Below are 19,188 nucleotides of genomic sequence, written 5' to 3'. Positions count from 1 at the left end.
GGATAAGGAGGTGATTATTCCATTGTATAAGGCGATGGTCAGGCCACACCTAGAGTACTGTATACAGGTCTGGAGGCCTCATTTCAAGAAGGATGTAGAGCTGCTGGAACGAGTACAGAGAAGGGCAACAAGATTAGTGAATGGAACAAAGGGGTGCTCTTACGAAGAAAGGCTTAAGTTTTGCAAATTACAGTGTCTGGAGACTAGGCACCAGCGAGGTGATCTGATAGAGGTGTATAAAGCCTTGAATGGTTTAAGCATGCTCAATGCTGATGGGATTCTTCCTCTTGCTCAGAATAATCACCTGAGAGGGCATAAATTCAAATTGAGGAAAGACAGATGTAGGATAGACGTGCGGAAATTTGCCTTTAGCCAGCGGGTGGTTGGTTGGTGGAACAGACTTCCATCCCTTGTGGTGGAGGTTGATAGCCTAAATAAGTTTAAGGCTCAGCTGGACAGGTATTTTGAACGAACAGAGGGGTGAAGTGGAAGTGGTTTTTTTTTTTTTTTTTTTTTTTTGGCTGATGCTGCATAAGCTTGCTTTCTTGCATCAAATGCCTCTACTAATGCTAATCAAATCTCCTCTAAGGTGTCTAGTTTCCAAACTCTGCAACCCACATTCGAAGTCTTTCTTCATAAGGACGCCCTTTTGCCGATCTCACCAGGCGAGTTACCCTTCTTTGCACCCTTTCAAGAAGCTCGATGTCTTTCTTCAGGTGCGGTCTCCATACTTGAACACAGTATTCCAAGTGTGGTCTAACATAAGCCTTATATAATGGGATTATCACGTCCCTATCTCTACTTGCAAAAGTTCGATAGATCATCGATAGGACACCATGGGCCTTCCTTGCAACCTGTTTACAATGCTCAGAGAACTTCATGTCTGACCGTATCGTAACACCCAAGTCCCTTTCCTCCAGTACTGGGTTTAGTTGAACTCCACCAAGTGAATACATTTTTTTGGGATTACTGTTTCCCAGGTGTAATACCTTACACTTTGTTGGATTAAAGCACAACTGCCATTTTTCTGACCATTCCTGAAGTCTATCTAGGTCTCTCTGAAGAAGCTCAGCTTGACAGTGATCATTAACTACTCTACCAATTTTAACATCATCTGCAAATTTAGACATCACGCCTTCTATCCCTTCATCAATGTCGTTTATGAAAATTAAAAACAACAGTGGTCCTAATACTGATCCTTGGGGAACCCCACTTCTTACATCAACCCAATCTGAGGAATAGCCATTTATCACAACCCTCTGCCTCTTGCCCTGAAGCCATCCTTCTATCCATCTAAGGATTTTCCCAGTGATTCCAACCTGTTCCAGCTTATAAAGCAACCGCTCATGTGGGACTGAGTCAAAAGCTTTGCTGAAATCTAAATAAACAATGTCGAAATTATTCCCTAAATCCAGCTCGTGAGTGACCCTTTCGAAATAGCGAACCAGATTTGTTAAACATGATTTTCCCTTTACGAAACCATGCTGAGTATCCTTGAGAATTTCAATTCGATCCAAATGATCCAGAATTCCACCCTTGATCATTGCCTCCATGATTTTCCCTACTACTGAAGTCAGACTGACAGGTCGATAATTTCCAACTTCACTTTTAGAGCCACCCTTATGTATGGGAGATACATTTGCACTTTTCCAATCCAAGGGAATCTCCCCAGAGTCTAATGATGCTCGCATAATTAGCCTCAGTGGTTCAATGCACTCGCTTGCCGCCTCTCTTAAGATTATAGGGTATATCCCATCAACTCCAGGAGCTTTACTGGTCTGTAGGCTCGAAAGTTTTTTCATTAAATAATCTTGCGAAATTTCAATATCATTAATTACATATTTTTTAACTTCGCTCCCACAATTTCCCTTTGCCACAAAAGGCTTTTCATTTGTAAATATCGATGCAAAATAACTGTTGAGTTCATCTGCAACGGCAGCTGGTGTATTTATTACTATCCCCTTTCCCTTACGTAAAGGTCCGATCTGGTTTGTCCTGCTCTTCTTGGCATTTATATATGTGAAGAATTCTTTGTCCCCCCCTCTTTGCTCTGTTTGCTAGTGATTTCTCATAAACTGCCTTTGCCTGTCGAACCTTTTCTGTGGCTCTATTACACATCACCTTGTAGCTGTTATAGGCTTCAGTACTTTTTATTGCTCTGTAACCTTTCCATGCCACCTTTTTATGCTCAAGTAATGCGGCAACTTCACTATTCATCCAACTTGGAACCCTCCTCGTGGAGTATTTTTTTAATGGTATATACGCATTCAAGGCATCTGTGATTAATGTTTTAAAAGCGTACCACAGTTCAATTGTATTCATTCTCTGCGCGATATCTACCCAGTTAATAGAGGCCATGTAGTACCTTAAGGCATCGTAATTTCCTTTTCTGAAATTAAAACCCATTCCTTTGCCTTTTACTTCTGCTACCTCTCTCGTCATCATCCACCGTAGAACTCCGTGATCACTTCCTGCTACTGGTTCCTCTACTGTCAGCCCTGTTATGTCATCTGATTCATGTGTGATGATGAGGTCTAGGATATTCTTTTCTCTAGTACTTTCCCTGACATGTTGATACAAATAACAATCATCTAGTTGATTTAAAAATTTTGTTCCCCATGTCGAGTTTCCTTCCCATTTACTCCAATCAATTAGAGGAAAATTGAAATCACCCATAATAAGACATTGACGCTTACTTGCCCATTCCATTTGCATGTAGAGGCTTTTGTCATAATCGTCACAATCACCTGGTCTGTAGATTACTCCTACTCGCATTATACCTTTGTTTCCAACTATCTCATACCATACAGACTCTATACTAGCATGTGAAATGTCTGAATCAGGGAAAGCTATCGTCGCACTCAGGCTGCTTCTGATAAGAAGCATTACCCCACCACCCCTTCTATCTAACCTATCCTTCCTAAATACATTATACAAGCCGTACTGAAACTCATCATCCCCAATTTCCGGGTGGCACCACGTCTCTGTAAGCCCTATTATGTCCGCGTTACTTGTTTTAACAAGCAGTTCGAATTCGCTCATTTTATTGACGACACTTCTAACGTTACTGTATAAACAATTAAGATTTACTGTTCTTGTATAATTAACAACCCTAACACAACCCTTGAAGTTTTTTAGGCTCTCTTCCCTGATATTAGCTACCCGCTCACGTGAAACGTCTTTGCCCCCAGAACATCTAGATAATACGTCCAGTTGGGGTAACAGATAAGAACTCTTAAGGTATGTGCAAGAGTTACATTGACCAATATTATCAGATAAACGCGTGTCAATATTACCCACATCTCCCCTAACTAGCAGTTTCCCTGAACCTTTAATTGAATATAATTAATTGAATATAATTTATACAATAAAAATATAATTGAATATACATAGAAATATTTCCAGATTTGTTGCATTAAGCAATAATCTTAGCATTTCTAAAAGTAAAAGATTCTATAATCCCAAGTAAATCTAGACTAGTTGCCCTAATTAGTTAGCATTAGCATATGATGCAAGAAAGCAAGCTTATGCAGCATCAGCCAAAAAAAACCAAAAAAAAAAAACACTCCCATTTCACCCCTCCGTTCGTTCGAAATACCTATCTAGCTGAGCCTTAAATTTATTTAGGCTATCAACTTCCACAACAAGGGATGGAAGTCTGTTCCACCAACCAACTACCTGCTGACTAAATGCAAATTTCCACACATCTATCCTACATGTGTCTTTCCTCAATTTGAATTTATGCCCTCTCAAATGATTATTCTGAGCAAGAGGAAGAATCCCATTGGCATTGAGCATGCTCAAACCATTCAAGGCTTTATACACCTCTATCAGATCACCTCCCCGGTACCTAGTCTCCAGACACTGTAATTTGCAAAACTTAAGCCTTTCTTCGTAAGAGCAACCCTTTGTTCCATTCACTAATCTTGTTGCTCTTCTCTGTACTCGTTCCAGCAGCCCAACATCCTTCTTGAAATAAAGGCCTCCAGATCTGTATACAGTACTCAAGGTGTGGCCTGATCATTGCCTTATATAAGGGAATAATCACCTCCTCATCCCTGCTAGAAAAATTCCTGTATATCATTGATAAGACACCATGAGCTACTCTTGCAGCCCGTCTGCACTGCTCAGAGAACTTCATATCTGCCTGCACAATTACCTCCAGGTCCTTTTCATTCTCTACCGCTGTCAGTGTAGTACCACAGAGTTGATACATTGCTCTGCGGTTGCTGTTTCCCATATGTAGTACTTTACATTTGTCAATGTTCATTTGTCACCTCTCAGCCCATCTGCGCAACCTTTCCAGATCCTGTTGCAGCAGCAGCAGCATACTGTTATTAGTGTCTTTAACAACCCTGCCAACCTTTGTATTGTCTGCAAACTTGGACATTAAGCTTGATATACCATCATCAATATCATTTATAAATACAGAAAACAATAATGGACCCAACACTGAACCCTGAGGGACTCCACCAATAATATTAGTCCAGGATGAGCAGTGTCCATTGAATACCACTCTCTGTCTTCTCCCCCTCAACCATCCCTTTATCCATAGCAGCAGTTTACCTCCAATGCCACACTGCTCCAATTTGTGCAGCAGTCTTCCATGTGCAACAGTATCAAAAGCCTTTCTAAGATCCAAATATATAATATCAAAGTTATTCCCTGCATCCAGTTCTTTTGTGACTGCATCATAGTATCCAATCAAATTGGTCAGGCAAGACTTTCCCTTAACAAAACCATGCTGTGTCCAAGCTATAACTGAAGTCTTGTCTAGATGATCCTGCAGTGCTACTTTAACCAGTGCCTTCAGACTAAGGTGCATTTAGGGCTAGAGCCTCAAGCTGCGAACAGATTTGGACTATGTATATATAAAGTGCTTTAGCATCATAATACACAGCCATTTCTGAATAAACTGAAAATTTTTAAGGTGGCATCGTTTTAGGTTATTTCTCATATTGTGAATACCTTCACAACGAGTTTCCATGATATTGCACTACTTCGAATAAGTAACGCTTCACCTAAGGAGAAGACTAATTTTACTTATTCTCAGATAGGTACCACCACCACCCAGATGGCACAGTTTCAGGGCTATTTGGCCCTTCTTCGGTGAGTGGGTAGGTACCCAAATGATGCAAGGATGGCAAAAACAGTTATGAAGTATAACTCCACAATATGAGAGATGCCTGATGGTGTATTTAGACTAAGGTGCATTTAGGGCTTTTCTAGTGCTAAACATTTTCTGTTTATTCAGAAATGGCTGTGTATTATGATGCTAAAGCACTTTATATATACATAGTCCAAATTTGTTCGCAGCTTGAGGCTCCAGCCCTAAATGCGCCTTAGTCTAAATACATCATACACCATCAGGCATCTCTCATATTGTGGAGTTATACTTCATAACTGTTTTTGCCATCATTGCATCACTTGGGTACCTACCCACTCACCAAAGAAGGGCCAAATAGCCCTGAAATGGTGCCGGCTGGGTGGTGGTACCTATCTGAGAATAAGTAACATTAGTCTTCTCCTTAGGTGAAGCGTTACTTATTCGAAGTAGTGCAATATCATGGCAACTCGTTGTGAAGGTATTCACAATATGAGATATAACCTAAAACGATGCCGCCTTAAAAATTTTCTGTTTATTCAGAAATGCCTGTGTATTATGATGTAAAAGCACTTTAAATATATACATAGTCCAGTGCCTTCATTAATTTTCCTGGAACAGAAGTTAAACTCACAGGTTTATAATTACTTATGTCAGCCTTTGATTCTCCTTTGTGAATTGGGGTCATATTTGCACATCTCCAGTCTATGGGTACCTCCCCTAAGTCCAAAGAAGCTCTCATAATTATGGCTAAGGGTTTGCTGCCTCCTTTAATATAACTGGATAGATCCCATTCACCCCATTTCCTTTTTTTATGTTTATCCTCATCAATTTCTCCTCCACTTTCTTCTCAGTTATAAACAAAATCATCTAGCTCACTGCCAGAGTTTACTTCACCTCTGGCATTCCCCTTCCTGAATAACTCCTCATGTGTGAATGTAGATGCAAAATAATCATTTAATTTGTTAGCCACCTGAGCAGAATCCTCAACTGTTGAACCATCAATATCCAGTGGACCAATCTGATTCATCCCTTTCCTTCTAGAGTTTCCTTAGGTAAAGAACTCTAACTCTTTTCTGTTTTTCTTTGCATCCTTTGCCAAAGATTTCTCATAATCTGCCTTTGCCTGCCTAATCTCCTTTGTGACTTGGTTACAGACCAGCTTATATCAATCATAGGCTTTCATGTCACTCATTAATTTATATGTATCCCATGCATTTTTTTTCTCTGCAATATGTCTCATTAGTTCATCTGACATCCATTTAGGCCTAAACCTTGAACACTATTTCTTAGTTGGTATGTAGAGCCTAGTAGCTTCCAAGATAAATTCTTTGAATACTTCCCATTTTGAATTTGCTGTTGGTAACACCATCAGTTGGTCCCACTGTATAGAATTTAAATACTGTCTCAGACCATCGTAGTTGCCTTTGCGAAAGCAAAAACCCTTCCCTTTACCCCTGATGGTAGTTACCTCTTTGAGTAAATCTCACTTCAGCACACTGTGATCACTGCCACCTAGTGGTTCCTTTATCTGCAGGTTCTTAATGCATGAAGAATCACTACTGATAATCAGATCAAGAGTATTATTCCCTCTAGTTGCCTCCCAAACATGCTGATGTAGAAAATAATCATCCAATAAATCCACAAAAGCCTTGCTAGTGTGTGAGTGACCAACCCACAAATTCCAGTCAAATTAAAATCCCCCATTATAAGACTCTCTAATTTACTGGCCCACTCTATTTCCCTGTACAGTTTCTTATTATACTCATCAGAGTCATTATGCCTATAGCACACTCCTACTCTCAATTTTGATCTCCCAATGCTTATGTCACACCAAACTGACTCGACACTGCGCTGTCCAGCGATGTTGACTGGCTTCACTTACTTGGATTTTGTGTGTTTCTTAACTAATAGCATAACCCCTCCTCCCTTCCTATCCTATCTGTATACTGTAAATTGTACTCCCCAAATTCTAGTTCTGCCTTCCTTATATCTGTGTGACACCATGTCTCTGATATCCCAACAATATCTGCCTTTTGATGTTTTGAGCAATACCTCAAATTCATCAAATTTATTTACCAATCTCCTAGCATTGGTGTACACGCAAGTATACATGCACCTGTTCCTATTCTTAGCTAACTTAACACAACCCACGTGTTTACTTCTACCGCAACGACTCCCAGCAGTCTCTGAAATATCCTACATCTTGTTTTCCAGTCTGCTGCTCATTCCAATAGAAGCAGTGCAAGAATCACTTTCACCTCTGCCAGTGGCTACTGTTAATCTATTAGTCCTTGTATCCCTCCAAGCTAGCAGTTTTCCGACCCACCTAACACTGCCTAGATAGCATCAGCAAATATTCTTGCATCCTTTCTATTTAAGCGTATCCCATCCCTGTAGAAGCAATCTCTCCTGTTAACAAGTACAGACCAGCTAACTAACTGTGTTAACTAAATACTTAAAGAAGGCTAATTGCGCTGTTTAGAAAAATACAGCCCTTTAGCAAATACACAGTGCAATTTCAGGGAAAACAGGTTTACATTAGACCATTTAATTTGAATAGAAACAGAAGTCTGAGGCTCTTTTATACAATCTGAATATATGGTATTATTATTTTTCAATATAGAAAAGGTATATGATACCGATAGGAAATGATCTTAAGAAGATCTGTGCTGATTATAGGTTTCAGAGAATTTCCCAAATGTCATAAAAAAACTTCTTGTTTGCCCAAAATTTTCAGGTTTGTGTCTGATCTTCATTCTCTAAAACCTTTTTCTAAAGGGTTGGTGTTGAATTCTGTTCTTTTTTGCAATTTGGAGAAATAATAGATAAACAAACAAGTGCAACTAACAGATTTATAACAAATGCTTTAATACATAGTTTAATACATAGACGATTTTTGTATCTTATATCATTCTTGTAATATGCACGCAATGGAATGACAATTGCAGAATGCTGTTGACCGAATGATGGAATTTGAATAATGGATACAACTTCTCTACAGAAAAAAGCTGTGTGTATCCATTTCTGCTATAAAAGGAACCCCTCACCCAGATCCTGAATTAAAATTAAATAAACTGGTCATTTAATTTTAGTTAACTCAAGCTTAAAAGTTCCTAAGTGTCACTCTTGATAATAAACAGACAGTGCTCTTATATGAACAAAGAGACAGAGCTCTTATATGAACAAAGAGACAGAGCTCTTATATGAACAGTGTTACACTATGGTGTTTCTGTGTAAGACTCAGCAAGAAAAAGCATACTAAGGTAGTTGACACAGTACACTATATAGGGATATACATATAGATGTATATCCCTGCATAGTCTATTTATTGAAGCAAATGAGTCATCTTAAAACATTTGCTGTAAGCAGTTAGCACTGTACTCTGCAGCTAAACTCCACCCCACACCAAACCACCCAACCTGACCAGTTGTATTTACACCTAGATAGGAACACGTATACAACATATGAAAAGGAGTGAACAGATAGTGTTATTTGTCCTACAGACTTTATGATAGAGGTAAACTTAATAAAAAATAGATTAGCAGTTCAACCAAAAAAAAATCACTTACTGAGTATAGCTTTTTATGATTTTTCATTTGTACACTGAAAAAAAGGCAGCCCCCATTATATATCAATAACTGCACAAATTTCATCAACATCATTACTCAGATTATTTTTAATATATACAGATGGATCAAAGATGGACTTCATAGTAGGCTCAGTGGCAGTTTTCCTCAGTACATTAGTGGCACTTTGGATTCCAACAGAATGCTATATATTAACACCAGAAGATTGCATTAAAGCAAATTGAGACTATTCAGTATAAAAAGTGAATCATCTACACTGCTCAACAAAATTAACTGAACACACAGAAAATGTGGTGTGACTCGTGTAGTTGCATTGAAGTGGAACAAAATTTGGTATCGTGGTGTACCATAGAATGATGATGAAATGAGGAGACAGTGAGAAACTTTGGACAGGTATAAGGGACATTTATAGGGGTTATATAAGAATTACCAAAAAATGTCACATTACAGAGGTCAATACAAGATGCTCTTAGGCACATTATAGCCGTAGCAGCTTATGTGCCATTAAACCTCCATAACAACAACAACAAGATGCTCAAAAATATGGTCGCATGATCCCCATGCAACCATATATCATATGTGCACAGCATATAGTTTCACTGAAAAAAAATGATTGATGGTTCACCGCTTTGCACAGCAAAGCGGCGAACCATGCTCGATATAAGGGGGTCTATAAGATTATGTGGCAACAAATCCCATTCTTCCACCAGCGCAGACTTTAGCTCACCAAGTGACCCAAGAGCTGGCTGATGGCATGCATTGTGACACTCAAGGGCATTTCACACATGTTTAATCAGATTTAAGTCTTGTGATTGTGCTGGGCACAACAGTCATTGGATATCTTCAGTTTCAAGATATTTTTCCACTACTTGAGCTCTGTGTGCAGTGGCGTTGTCATTCATGAAAAGAAAATCTGGGCCAACTGCACCCCTAAAACGTCATACAGTGTTGGAGGATCTGTTATTGGTACCTCTGCACAGCTTGGTACCCCCTAGCAAAAACATGAAGAGTGGTGCAGCCGTTAATCAATATTTTGCCCCACATGAGAATACCACCTCCACAGTAAGGGTCCCTTTCCCTGACATTGGAGGGATGGTACCTCATTCCTCATTGTATCCAGATGAAATAACATCTAGAATCTGTTTGTAGTGTAAAACAGACTCATCAGAGAACACAACTGTACCCCATTTGTCAGAGCTCCAAGTAACATGTTCGTGGTACCAGTTTCAGTGAGCTCTGTGGTGGTTTGGGGTTAATGAGATACAAATGACTGACTTCCTTATGCAGAGTCCACTTGAATTGAGCCTTCTTAACATCTAGTTGGAAATGTTTTCACCTGTGGCTGTAGTAACCTCAAGGGACAGTTGGTGGCAGGATATTGTAGGGTTCCATCTTGCTGTTAGAGACAGATAATGGTCTTTTCTGGTTGACATAGCTGTTGGGCAACCTTGGTCAGCACTTCTTGTAATGGTTCCTGCTTCCTGAAACTGCTTCCATAGTGCTGAGACAACACTCCTTGATGTATTAAGCCAATGTGCCACCTCTGCCAGTGACTGCCTAGCTTCAAGTCATCAAATGGCCCGCCATCTTAAAGAATCATCTAAATGATGATGACTTGCCATCCTGAGTACTGGAGACATGGCTATCCCATTGAGAAAACCAAAAAACAGGAATGAAGTGATGTAGTCACAACTCGTGTTTTTATAGGGATGAATAAATTGCATAATGTGCAGCTCTGTAAGGTGAGTAGATCAATTTCTATTGGATACTCAGAATTTGCATGCCAGGATGCCTATAATATCAAATATTGGCTTGCACTGTTGACTATAAAATATTCATGAAAAACATTTTGTTCTGATAAATTTGTTGAGCAGTGTAGATAGACTCATTGAGTACATTTAAAACTTTAAAAAATAACACTGTTATCATCCATACTTAAAACTTTGATACGTACTTTGAATAGTTTTTTTGGAATAGTTTTATTATGCATTCTTACCTATTAAAAGGAGATGACCTTATTGACCCAGGTTTTAATACAAAATGATAACAGTATTTGAAACCATCATATAACAGTATTTAAAACCAGCACACTTATGTCTGAGTACATACTATCTGAACATGTACAGACAGTGTGTCTATTCATACTGTCTGAGCAAATACGTCTGTACTCAGACATGATTTAGCAGATGAAGGCAAAATGTTGGGTGTTTTTACAAGCTGTTCAGCTTTACCATATGTTTTATTTAACTACTGGAAGGATACTACTTCCAGGCTTAATTATAATTAACCAGTGGCACATTATGGTATAAGCTGCTGATGTTCTATAAAATCATAAATTGACCAACTAATTAGCTAAATCTGTAATTAAACATAACACAAGATCTTTGAGAATATGAAAAAATTGAGATAAAGGTTGTAGACAGTTTGTCATGAATATTAACAAAAACTAAAGTTATGAAACTTGGTGAAGATATGAAAAATTGTAAATATAGAGTAAATAGCCTTTATTAAACTGAATAAAATATAAACTAAATAAAATTGGAATGTACTTATTTAGTATTAGTACTTAAACATTTATGTTTGTGCCTTTGGATAGACCATGCTTTTAGTTGTGGAGCTGACATTTTTCTTTGATAAAGAAAGTAAGATTTTATTATGTTTGTTTTGCATTACAACCAATACATTAAACCATAAGAAATTGTAATATATCAGGCATTGGCTGACTTTGTTTTTGATTATGCCCATAACCCTTTGTAGAGTGAGATCATGAAAATGTCTGGACCTCAAGCAATGTGTTTTCTGTTAGCAAGTGGGCTCTGTTGAGTGAGTTTCTTCATGAAACTTTAAAATTTATTAAAAATGAAAGCTTATATGAATGATTGTAAAGTTTGATTTTTCCTTATTTTGACTTGGTTTTCAGCATGAAATCATTGTCAAAATAGCACCTCCGTAGCTAGGTGGGCAGGAGCAGCAGCGTGTAGCACATGCTTCTTGATTAGACCGGGGTTCGAGCCCATGACCACCAAATACAGAGGATGCAGAAAGGTCAGGGAATGGCCACTGCATATCCCCGGAGCAATAGGGCCATAGTTGCTAATGCTCCTTAAAACCAGATAACAAACAAACATTGTCAAAAATCAAATCAGAATTTTAAAAAATTGTAAAAACTTTGCAAAAAATTCAAAAACGATTAGATGAAATTTGGAAAAAAACTACTCACTTCTCTTCCGATGTAATGCTATCTTCTATGTCTATTTATGTATTACTTTTCATCATCTTGTGGATCAGAACTCAAAAATTTCAGATTTTTTAAATAAAAAATCAGGCAACAGAAGCTGTCAGGCATGACCTTCTCCACTTTTAAAATCTGTTTTCATGCAGTCATATATTAAAACTGTATCTACTATTAGTTGGAAACACAAACAAGAGATGGTAGCATGTACTGGAAAATTTCAAAACAATTTGTACATTAATCAGTGGTTAATATGAAACATACTGACCTTGAAACATATGTACTGCTCAGGGACCATGAAAAACATTTGCACACTGAAGAAAAGAGTAATGTGTGATTCAAAGAAAATATATCTTATTTGAATATGCTTTTAAGATCCTCACCAATAAATAACTTATTGGTGAGGATCTTAAAATTTGCATTTAGAAAAGCAGTATGTAATATTTGGACTGTACATAACCTGTCTGGAAATTATTATTTTTATTCAAATCATTCCCATATTGACAGTTCAATATCAGCTAATTGTTAAAAACTATTAAAATATTTTAACTTTAAAAGATGCAGAAAAATTTTGTGAACTGAGAGTAGTAAAAACTGCTTAATTTGATTTTTCCCAAGCCATTAAATAAATACAATGTACTTTCAGTGTTATTAATAATATGCTAATATTAAATTTAAAGTGAGAAAAAAGCCTGGCCAATCCTAAAATTAAGATGACAAGGAAAATTAAAAATATAGACTTAATAACCAAAAATTGGAATGTTCTTATGTAGAAATAGTATTTAAACATTGCTGTTGGGGCTTTTATTTTATTTTTTTTATCATGAGGCAAAATGAATAATGAATCAAAATAATGAATGCTGTTTTTATATGATGGTCTTTTGATATTATGTGAGAGGGAATCATCCTCTGTAATATCTCCAAATATATTTTTTTTAAGTTTGAATGTGAGTGGTGGGGGGGGGGGTTGTCATTCTAAACAGCAGATGGATTTTTGAAAAAAATAATGCTGTACTGCATTGTGTTTTTGTTAGAACTGCCTAGAGACCATGTTGTCCTTCCAGTGACAGTCACTTGGGATTAGGCTCTTTAGAAACAACTACATTAAATTATCCATGAGATAAAGAGCTGTTATGTTATTTGGTTTTTAGGAGCATTAGCAACTAAGGCCATATTGCTCTGGGGATATGCGGTGGTCATTCCCTGACCTTTCCACATCCTCCGTATTTGGTGGTCATGGGCTCGAACCCCAGTCTAATCAAGAAGTGTGTGCTACGCACTGCTGCTCCTGCCCACCTGGCTATGGAGGCACCAAGAGATAAAGAGCCCGTACCTAAGCTCTAATGACAGTTACAGAAGGGACAGTATGGTCCCAGGCAGTAGGGTTGCCGGTGCGGACGTGCCTTTCTGCCGCTCTTGGAACAGAGAAGTTTTTTCTGATTTATTTTCTGCTTTATTAGTTTAAATTGACAAATTAACTTATTTTCTAGAGTAGCTTTATATTCCTATTTATGGTACTTAAGTTTAAAGTAACTTAGATAGAGATATTTTAGGTATTACTTAGTATCGGAAAGGGTATCAAATCCACGTGTTTACCGTTCGTAAAGAGCCGCCATTGTTACGGGAAAATTAATCAGTAAAATCTATTAATCTTGTCGAACTTCATTGGCAATTAAATTGTACTTTTAACTATACATAGGTTATGTATAGTTAAAAGTATAGTTAACTATACATAGGTTATGTATAGTTAACTATACTAAGTTATACTTTTAACTTAGGTTACGTAACATAAATAATTAGTAAAAATAAATAATTAATACATAACGATACGGAAGTTATATAAAGGGATTTCGTAGATAACACTTCTTACTGAAACAAATATTTCGTAGATAACACTCGTTACTGAAACATAAATATTTCGTAGATAACACTCGTTACTGAAACATAAATATTTCGTAGATAACACTCGTTACTGAAACATCAATATTTCGTAGATAATACTCGTTACTGAAACATAAATATAGCGTTATAACTGTGTTGGGATACAAGTTTAGGATTTAATTTTATACTGAAATTGAAATTTTATTGAAAGTAAATCGAAATCATGACTCAAACCAGAGCAGCAAAGCAAAAGGCTCAAGCTAATGGGAATGCTGTGGCTCAGGGGAGAACTGAGGGGGGCAGTTGCCCTCTGCATCACAGCCTTTTAAGATGCACTATTTGCTTGATGTTTGCGGAGCAGTCAGGTATGGGACATGATACTGCCATGGGGGATGTCTTTGTATGTGCACGATGCAAGGAGTGTAAGGAAATCAGGCGACAACTCAGCGTTGTTATGGGCCTATATGAGAGCTTGAAGGACAGGGTGGATGCACTCGAAGGATTACAAGAGAGGGGCCCATCAAGCTCTCAGCTGCCCACACCAATGCCAGCTTGCACTTGGTCATCGCGCAACACAGCGGCAACCCCCAAGGGGTTGCCACTGTGTTGCGCGATGACCTGCAGAATGCGCTGGTCCCAAAGGAACTAGTAGTTGTTGGTGACTCTATTATCAGGGAAATGGGAAACATGCTTTGTAAAAGGGATATGTGGAACAGGACCAGGGTATGGCTGCCAGGGGCAAAGGTTGATGACGTTGTAGAGCGGATATCATCTTTTAAGGGCACAAAAGGTGATATAGTTGTACACGTTGGCATTAATGATATTAAGAGTAGGAGACCGGCGGAATTACTTAACAAGTACAGGTCACTGATGAAAAAAAGCTGTGAATTAGGGTTGAATTTGAAAGTGTCTGCAATTCTGTCCAGACACTATAGGAGGAAGTATATGATGAGAGCCCTATCGATCAATTCGGCCCTGGAAAGATTGTGCAGGGCTCAAGGGGTAGAATTTTTTTCCGCCTGGTCTGTACTTGTTAACAGGAGAGACTGCTTCTACAGGGATGGGATACACTTAAATAAAAAGGGTGCAAGAATGTTTGCTGATGCTATTGAGGCAGTGTTAGGTGGGTCGGAAAACTGCTAGATTGGGGTGGATACAAGGATTAATAGATTAACAGTAGCCACTGGCAGAGGAGAAAGTGATTCTTGCACTGCTTCTATTGGAATGAGCAGCAGCCTGGAAAATAAGATGCAGGATATTACAGAGACTGCTGGGAATCATGGGGCCACAAGTAAACACATGGGTTGTGTTAGGGTGGCTAAGAGGAAGAGCGGATGCATGTATACTTGCATGTAAACCAATGCTAGGAGTTTAGTAAATAAATTTGATGAATTTGAGTTATTGCTCAAAACATCAAAGGCAGATATTGTTGGGATTTCAGAGACGTGGTGTCACCTAGATATAAGGAATGCAGAACTGGAATTTGGGGAGTACAATGTCTAAAGAAAGGATAGACAGGATAGGAAGGGAGGAGGAGTTATGCTATTAGTTAAGAAACACATAAAATCCAAGGAAGTGAAGCCAGTCGACATCACTGGACAGTGCAGTGTCGAGTCAGTTTGGTGTGACATAAGCATTGGGAGATCAAAATTGAGAGTAGGAGTGTGCTATAGGCCTAATGACTCTGATGAGTATAATAAGAAACTGTACAGAGAAATAGAGTGGGCCAGTAAATCAGAGAGTCTTATAATGGGGGATTTTAATTTCCCAGATATTGACTGGAATTTGGGGGCTGGTCACTCACACACTAGCAAGGCTTTTGTGGATTTATTGGATGATTGTTTTCTACATCAGCATGTTCGGAAGGCAACTAGAGGGAGTAATACTCTTGATTTGATTATCAGTAGTGATTCTTCATGCATTAAGAATCTGCAGATAAATGAACCACTAGGTGGCAGTGATCACAGTGTGCGGAAGTGGGATTTACTAAAAGAGGTAACTACCATTAGGGGTAAAGGGAAGGGGTATTGCTTTCGTAAAGGCGACTACGATGGACTGAGACAATATTTAAATTCTATACAGTGGGATCAACTGATGATGTTACCAACAGCAAATTCAAAATGGGAAGCATTCAAAGAACTTATCTTGGAAGCTACTAGGCTCTACATACCAACTAAGAAATATTGTTCAAGGTTTAGGCCTAAATGGATGTCAGATGAACTAATGAGGCATATGGCAGAGAAGAAAAATGCATGGGATACATACAAATTAACACATGACACAGAAGCCTATGATAGATACAAGTTGATCTGTAACCAAGTTACAAAGGAGGTTAGGCAGGCGAAGGCAGATTACGAGAGATCCTTGGCAAGGGATGCGAAGAAAAGGAGCAAAGAGTTCTTTACTTATGTAAACTCTAGAAGGAAGGGGATGAATCAGATTGGTCCACTTGATATCGATGGGTCAACTGTTGATGACCCTGCTCAGGTAGCTAACAAACTAAATGAATATTTTGCATCGACATTCACACATGAGGAGTTATTCAGCGAGGGGGATGCCAGAGGTGTATTCAACTCTAGCAGTAAGCTAGAGAATCTTGTAATAACTGAGAGTAAAGTGGAGGAGAAATTGTTGAAGATAAACACAAGAAAGGCACCTGGGGTGGATGGGATCTATTCAGTTATATTAAAGGAAACAGCAAAGGAAGTAAGCAAACCCTTAGCCATAATTATGAGAGCTTCCTTGGACTTAGGAGAGGTACCCATTGACTGGAGATGTGCAAATGTGACTCCAATTCACAAGGGAGGATCAAAGGCTGACACAAGTAATTATAGACCTGTGAGTTTAACTTCTGTTCCCGGAAAATTAATGGAGGCACTGGTTAAAGAAGCACTGCAGGATCATCTAGACAAGACTTCAGCTCTAGCTCGGACACAGCATGGTTTTGTTAAGGGGAAGTCTTGCCTGACCAATTTGATTGGATACTATGATGCAGTCACAAAAGAACTGGATGCAGGGAATAACTTGATATTATATACTTGGATCTTAGAAAGGCTTTTGATACTGTTGCACATGGAAGACTGCTGCACAAATTGGAGTAGTGTGGCATTGGAGGCAAATTGCTGCTATGGATAAAGGGGTGGTTGAGGGGGAGAAGACAGAGAGTGGTAATCAATGGACACTGCTCATCGTGGACTAATGTTATTAGTGGAGTCCCTCAGGGTTCAGTATTGGGTCCTTTATTGTTCTCTGTATTTATAAATGATATTGATGATGGTATATCAAGCTTAATGTCCAAGTTTGCAGACGATACGAAGGTTGGCAGGGTTGTCAAGGACACTACTGACACTATGCTGCTGCAACAGGATCTGGAAAGGTTAAGCAGATGGGCTGAGAGGTGGCAAATGAAGTTTAACATTGACAAATGTAAAGTACTACATATGGGAAACAGCAACTCCAGAGCAACGTATCAACTCTGTGGTACTACACTGACAGTTGTAGAGAATGAAAGGGACCTGGGGGTGGTTGTGCAGGCAGATATGAAGTTCTCTGAGCAGTGCAGACGGGCTGCAAGAGTACCTCATGGTGTATTGTCAATGATATATAGGAATTTTTCTAGCAGGGATAAGGAGGTGATTATTCCCTTGTATAAGGCAATGGTAAGGCCACACCTAGAGTACTGTATACAAGCCTGGAGGCCTCATTTCAAGAAGGATGTAGAGCTGCTGGAATGAGTACAGAGAAGAGCAACAAGATTAGTGAATGGAACAAAGGGGTGCTCTTACGAAGAAAGGCTTAAGTTTTGCGAATTACAGTGTCTGGAGACTAGGCACCAGTGAGGTGATCCGATAGAGGTGTACAAAGCCTTGAATGGTTTGAGCATGCTCAATGCTGATGGGATTCTTCCTCTTGCTCAGAATAATCACCTGAGAGGGCATAAGTTCAAATTGAGGAAAGACAGATGTAGGATAGATGTGCGGAAATTTGCCTTTAGCCAGCGGGTGGTTGGTAGGTGGAACAGACTTCCATCCCTTGTCATGGAAGTTGATAGCCTAAATAAGTTTAAGGCTCAGCTGGACAGGTATTTCGAACGAACAGAGGGGTAAAGTGAAAGTGGTTATTTTTTATTTATTTATTTTACTTTATTTTTTTTTTTTGGCTGATGCTGCATAAGGTTGCTTTCTTGCATCAAATGCCTCTGCTAATGCTAATGAAAAACATTATGTAGTGTAGCATTATTTTCTCAAACTTTCAATACCAGCATTGAAATAGTATCCCACTTCTTTATTAGACATATTTTTGGTTATGTAAATTAAAGTTTGTTGATAAGGAGTTGAATAAAATTATACTGTATTTGTATTGTATTTTATTGTGTTGTTGTTGTTAGCAGTAGTAGTTTAGTAATGTTTTATAAGTTTTTGTATATAATCTGTTTTATTATTGATGCTCTAATTAAGGTGGCATTTAGGATTGATGGAACTACTGGCAATGTGACTGTCAACAATTTGTTGGATTATAATGCTGCTTCGGTTATTATTTTCACTGTTCAAGCTATAGATTTGAATGCTGTAGATGCTGCTGCTGGAGGACAACAGAAGTCTGTTGGTAAATTTTTTTTTTTTTTTTTAAATTTAAGAATAATTCATGAATTTTAACTGACATACATTCAGAAAACATTAAATATAGTGTAATTCAAAAGTCAGGAAATCCAGACTGGTTTTTTGTACGTTTCTCATTTTGGAAAAATGAGAAACATACTTTAAAAACCTTCCACAGAAAAGATATAAAGTCACAATAGGTGTTGAAAATATCTCTTTTGCTGTCATCCATACACATATTTCTCATAACACCTTAAACACTCACTGCTGCCTAAATTTGAAAAAGTGCATTCAGTGTGCTGTAATTTTCAGAATGTTGAGGAACAACAGCATTCTAAAATCCTCAACATTAAAAAATTTGTAAATATGGTTGAAAACTAAAAATTTAGAATTCATAGTTAAAAGTGAACACTTTGGGTTGAGCTGCAGATCAGAACAAACCTCAAAATTTTATTTCATATACATAAACTATCATATACTCAACACAAGCAAAAAAATAAAGAAAACTGTATACAGCACTATAAACAAAATTAAATTGATGCTGCTAATAGCCCAGGCTTCAGTCAATGTGCTGATAGAATCGAAGAGTTGTTAATTTTGCATGCTTTTACTTTCAGCACTTGTTTATTTACCATTTAAGAATGATCATCTACGTGCATAATGGCACACTGCTCATGTGTTTTTGAATGCTTATATGTTATTACAGCACAACACTTATAGTGCCATTCGACACTACAGGTGAAGTGTTTGACCCCATTCAAATCACTGACTTAATTTTCTGGC

General features: G+C 38.2%; 1 protein-coding gene across 6 annotated transcripts in view; it reads left to right on the top strand.

Moving 5' to 3' along the window:
- The window catches only part of Cad74A (cadherin 74A), a 748,720-nt gene that overhangs the window by 433,979 nt on the left and 295,553 nt on the right, over positions 1-19,188 (top strand). For all 6 annotated transcript variants that reach the window (XR_016546733.1, XM_090369392.1, XM_090369388.1 and 3 more), the window contains one exon: positions 18,265-18,412. Coding sequence is in view for 5 of the 6 variants with exons in the window: in XM_090369392.1 (XP_090225518.1) it covers positions 18,265-18,412 (148 nt within the window). In the remaining variant the exon portion in view is untranslated. The remainder of the gene's footprint in view (positions 1-18,264; positions 18,413-19,188) is intronic.

Source organism: Mastigoproctus giganteus, chromosome 3 (assembly GCF_048544385.1).
Source record: "Mastigoproctus giganteus isolate SK-2022 chromosome 3, ASM4854438v1, whole genome shotgun sequence".
Taxonomy (NCBI): Eukaryota; Metazoa; Arthropoda; class Arachnida; order Uropygi; family Thelyphonidae; genus Mastigoproctus; species Mastigoproctus giganteus.
This window is presented reverse-complemented; position numbering and strand designations above follow the sequence as displayed.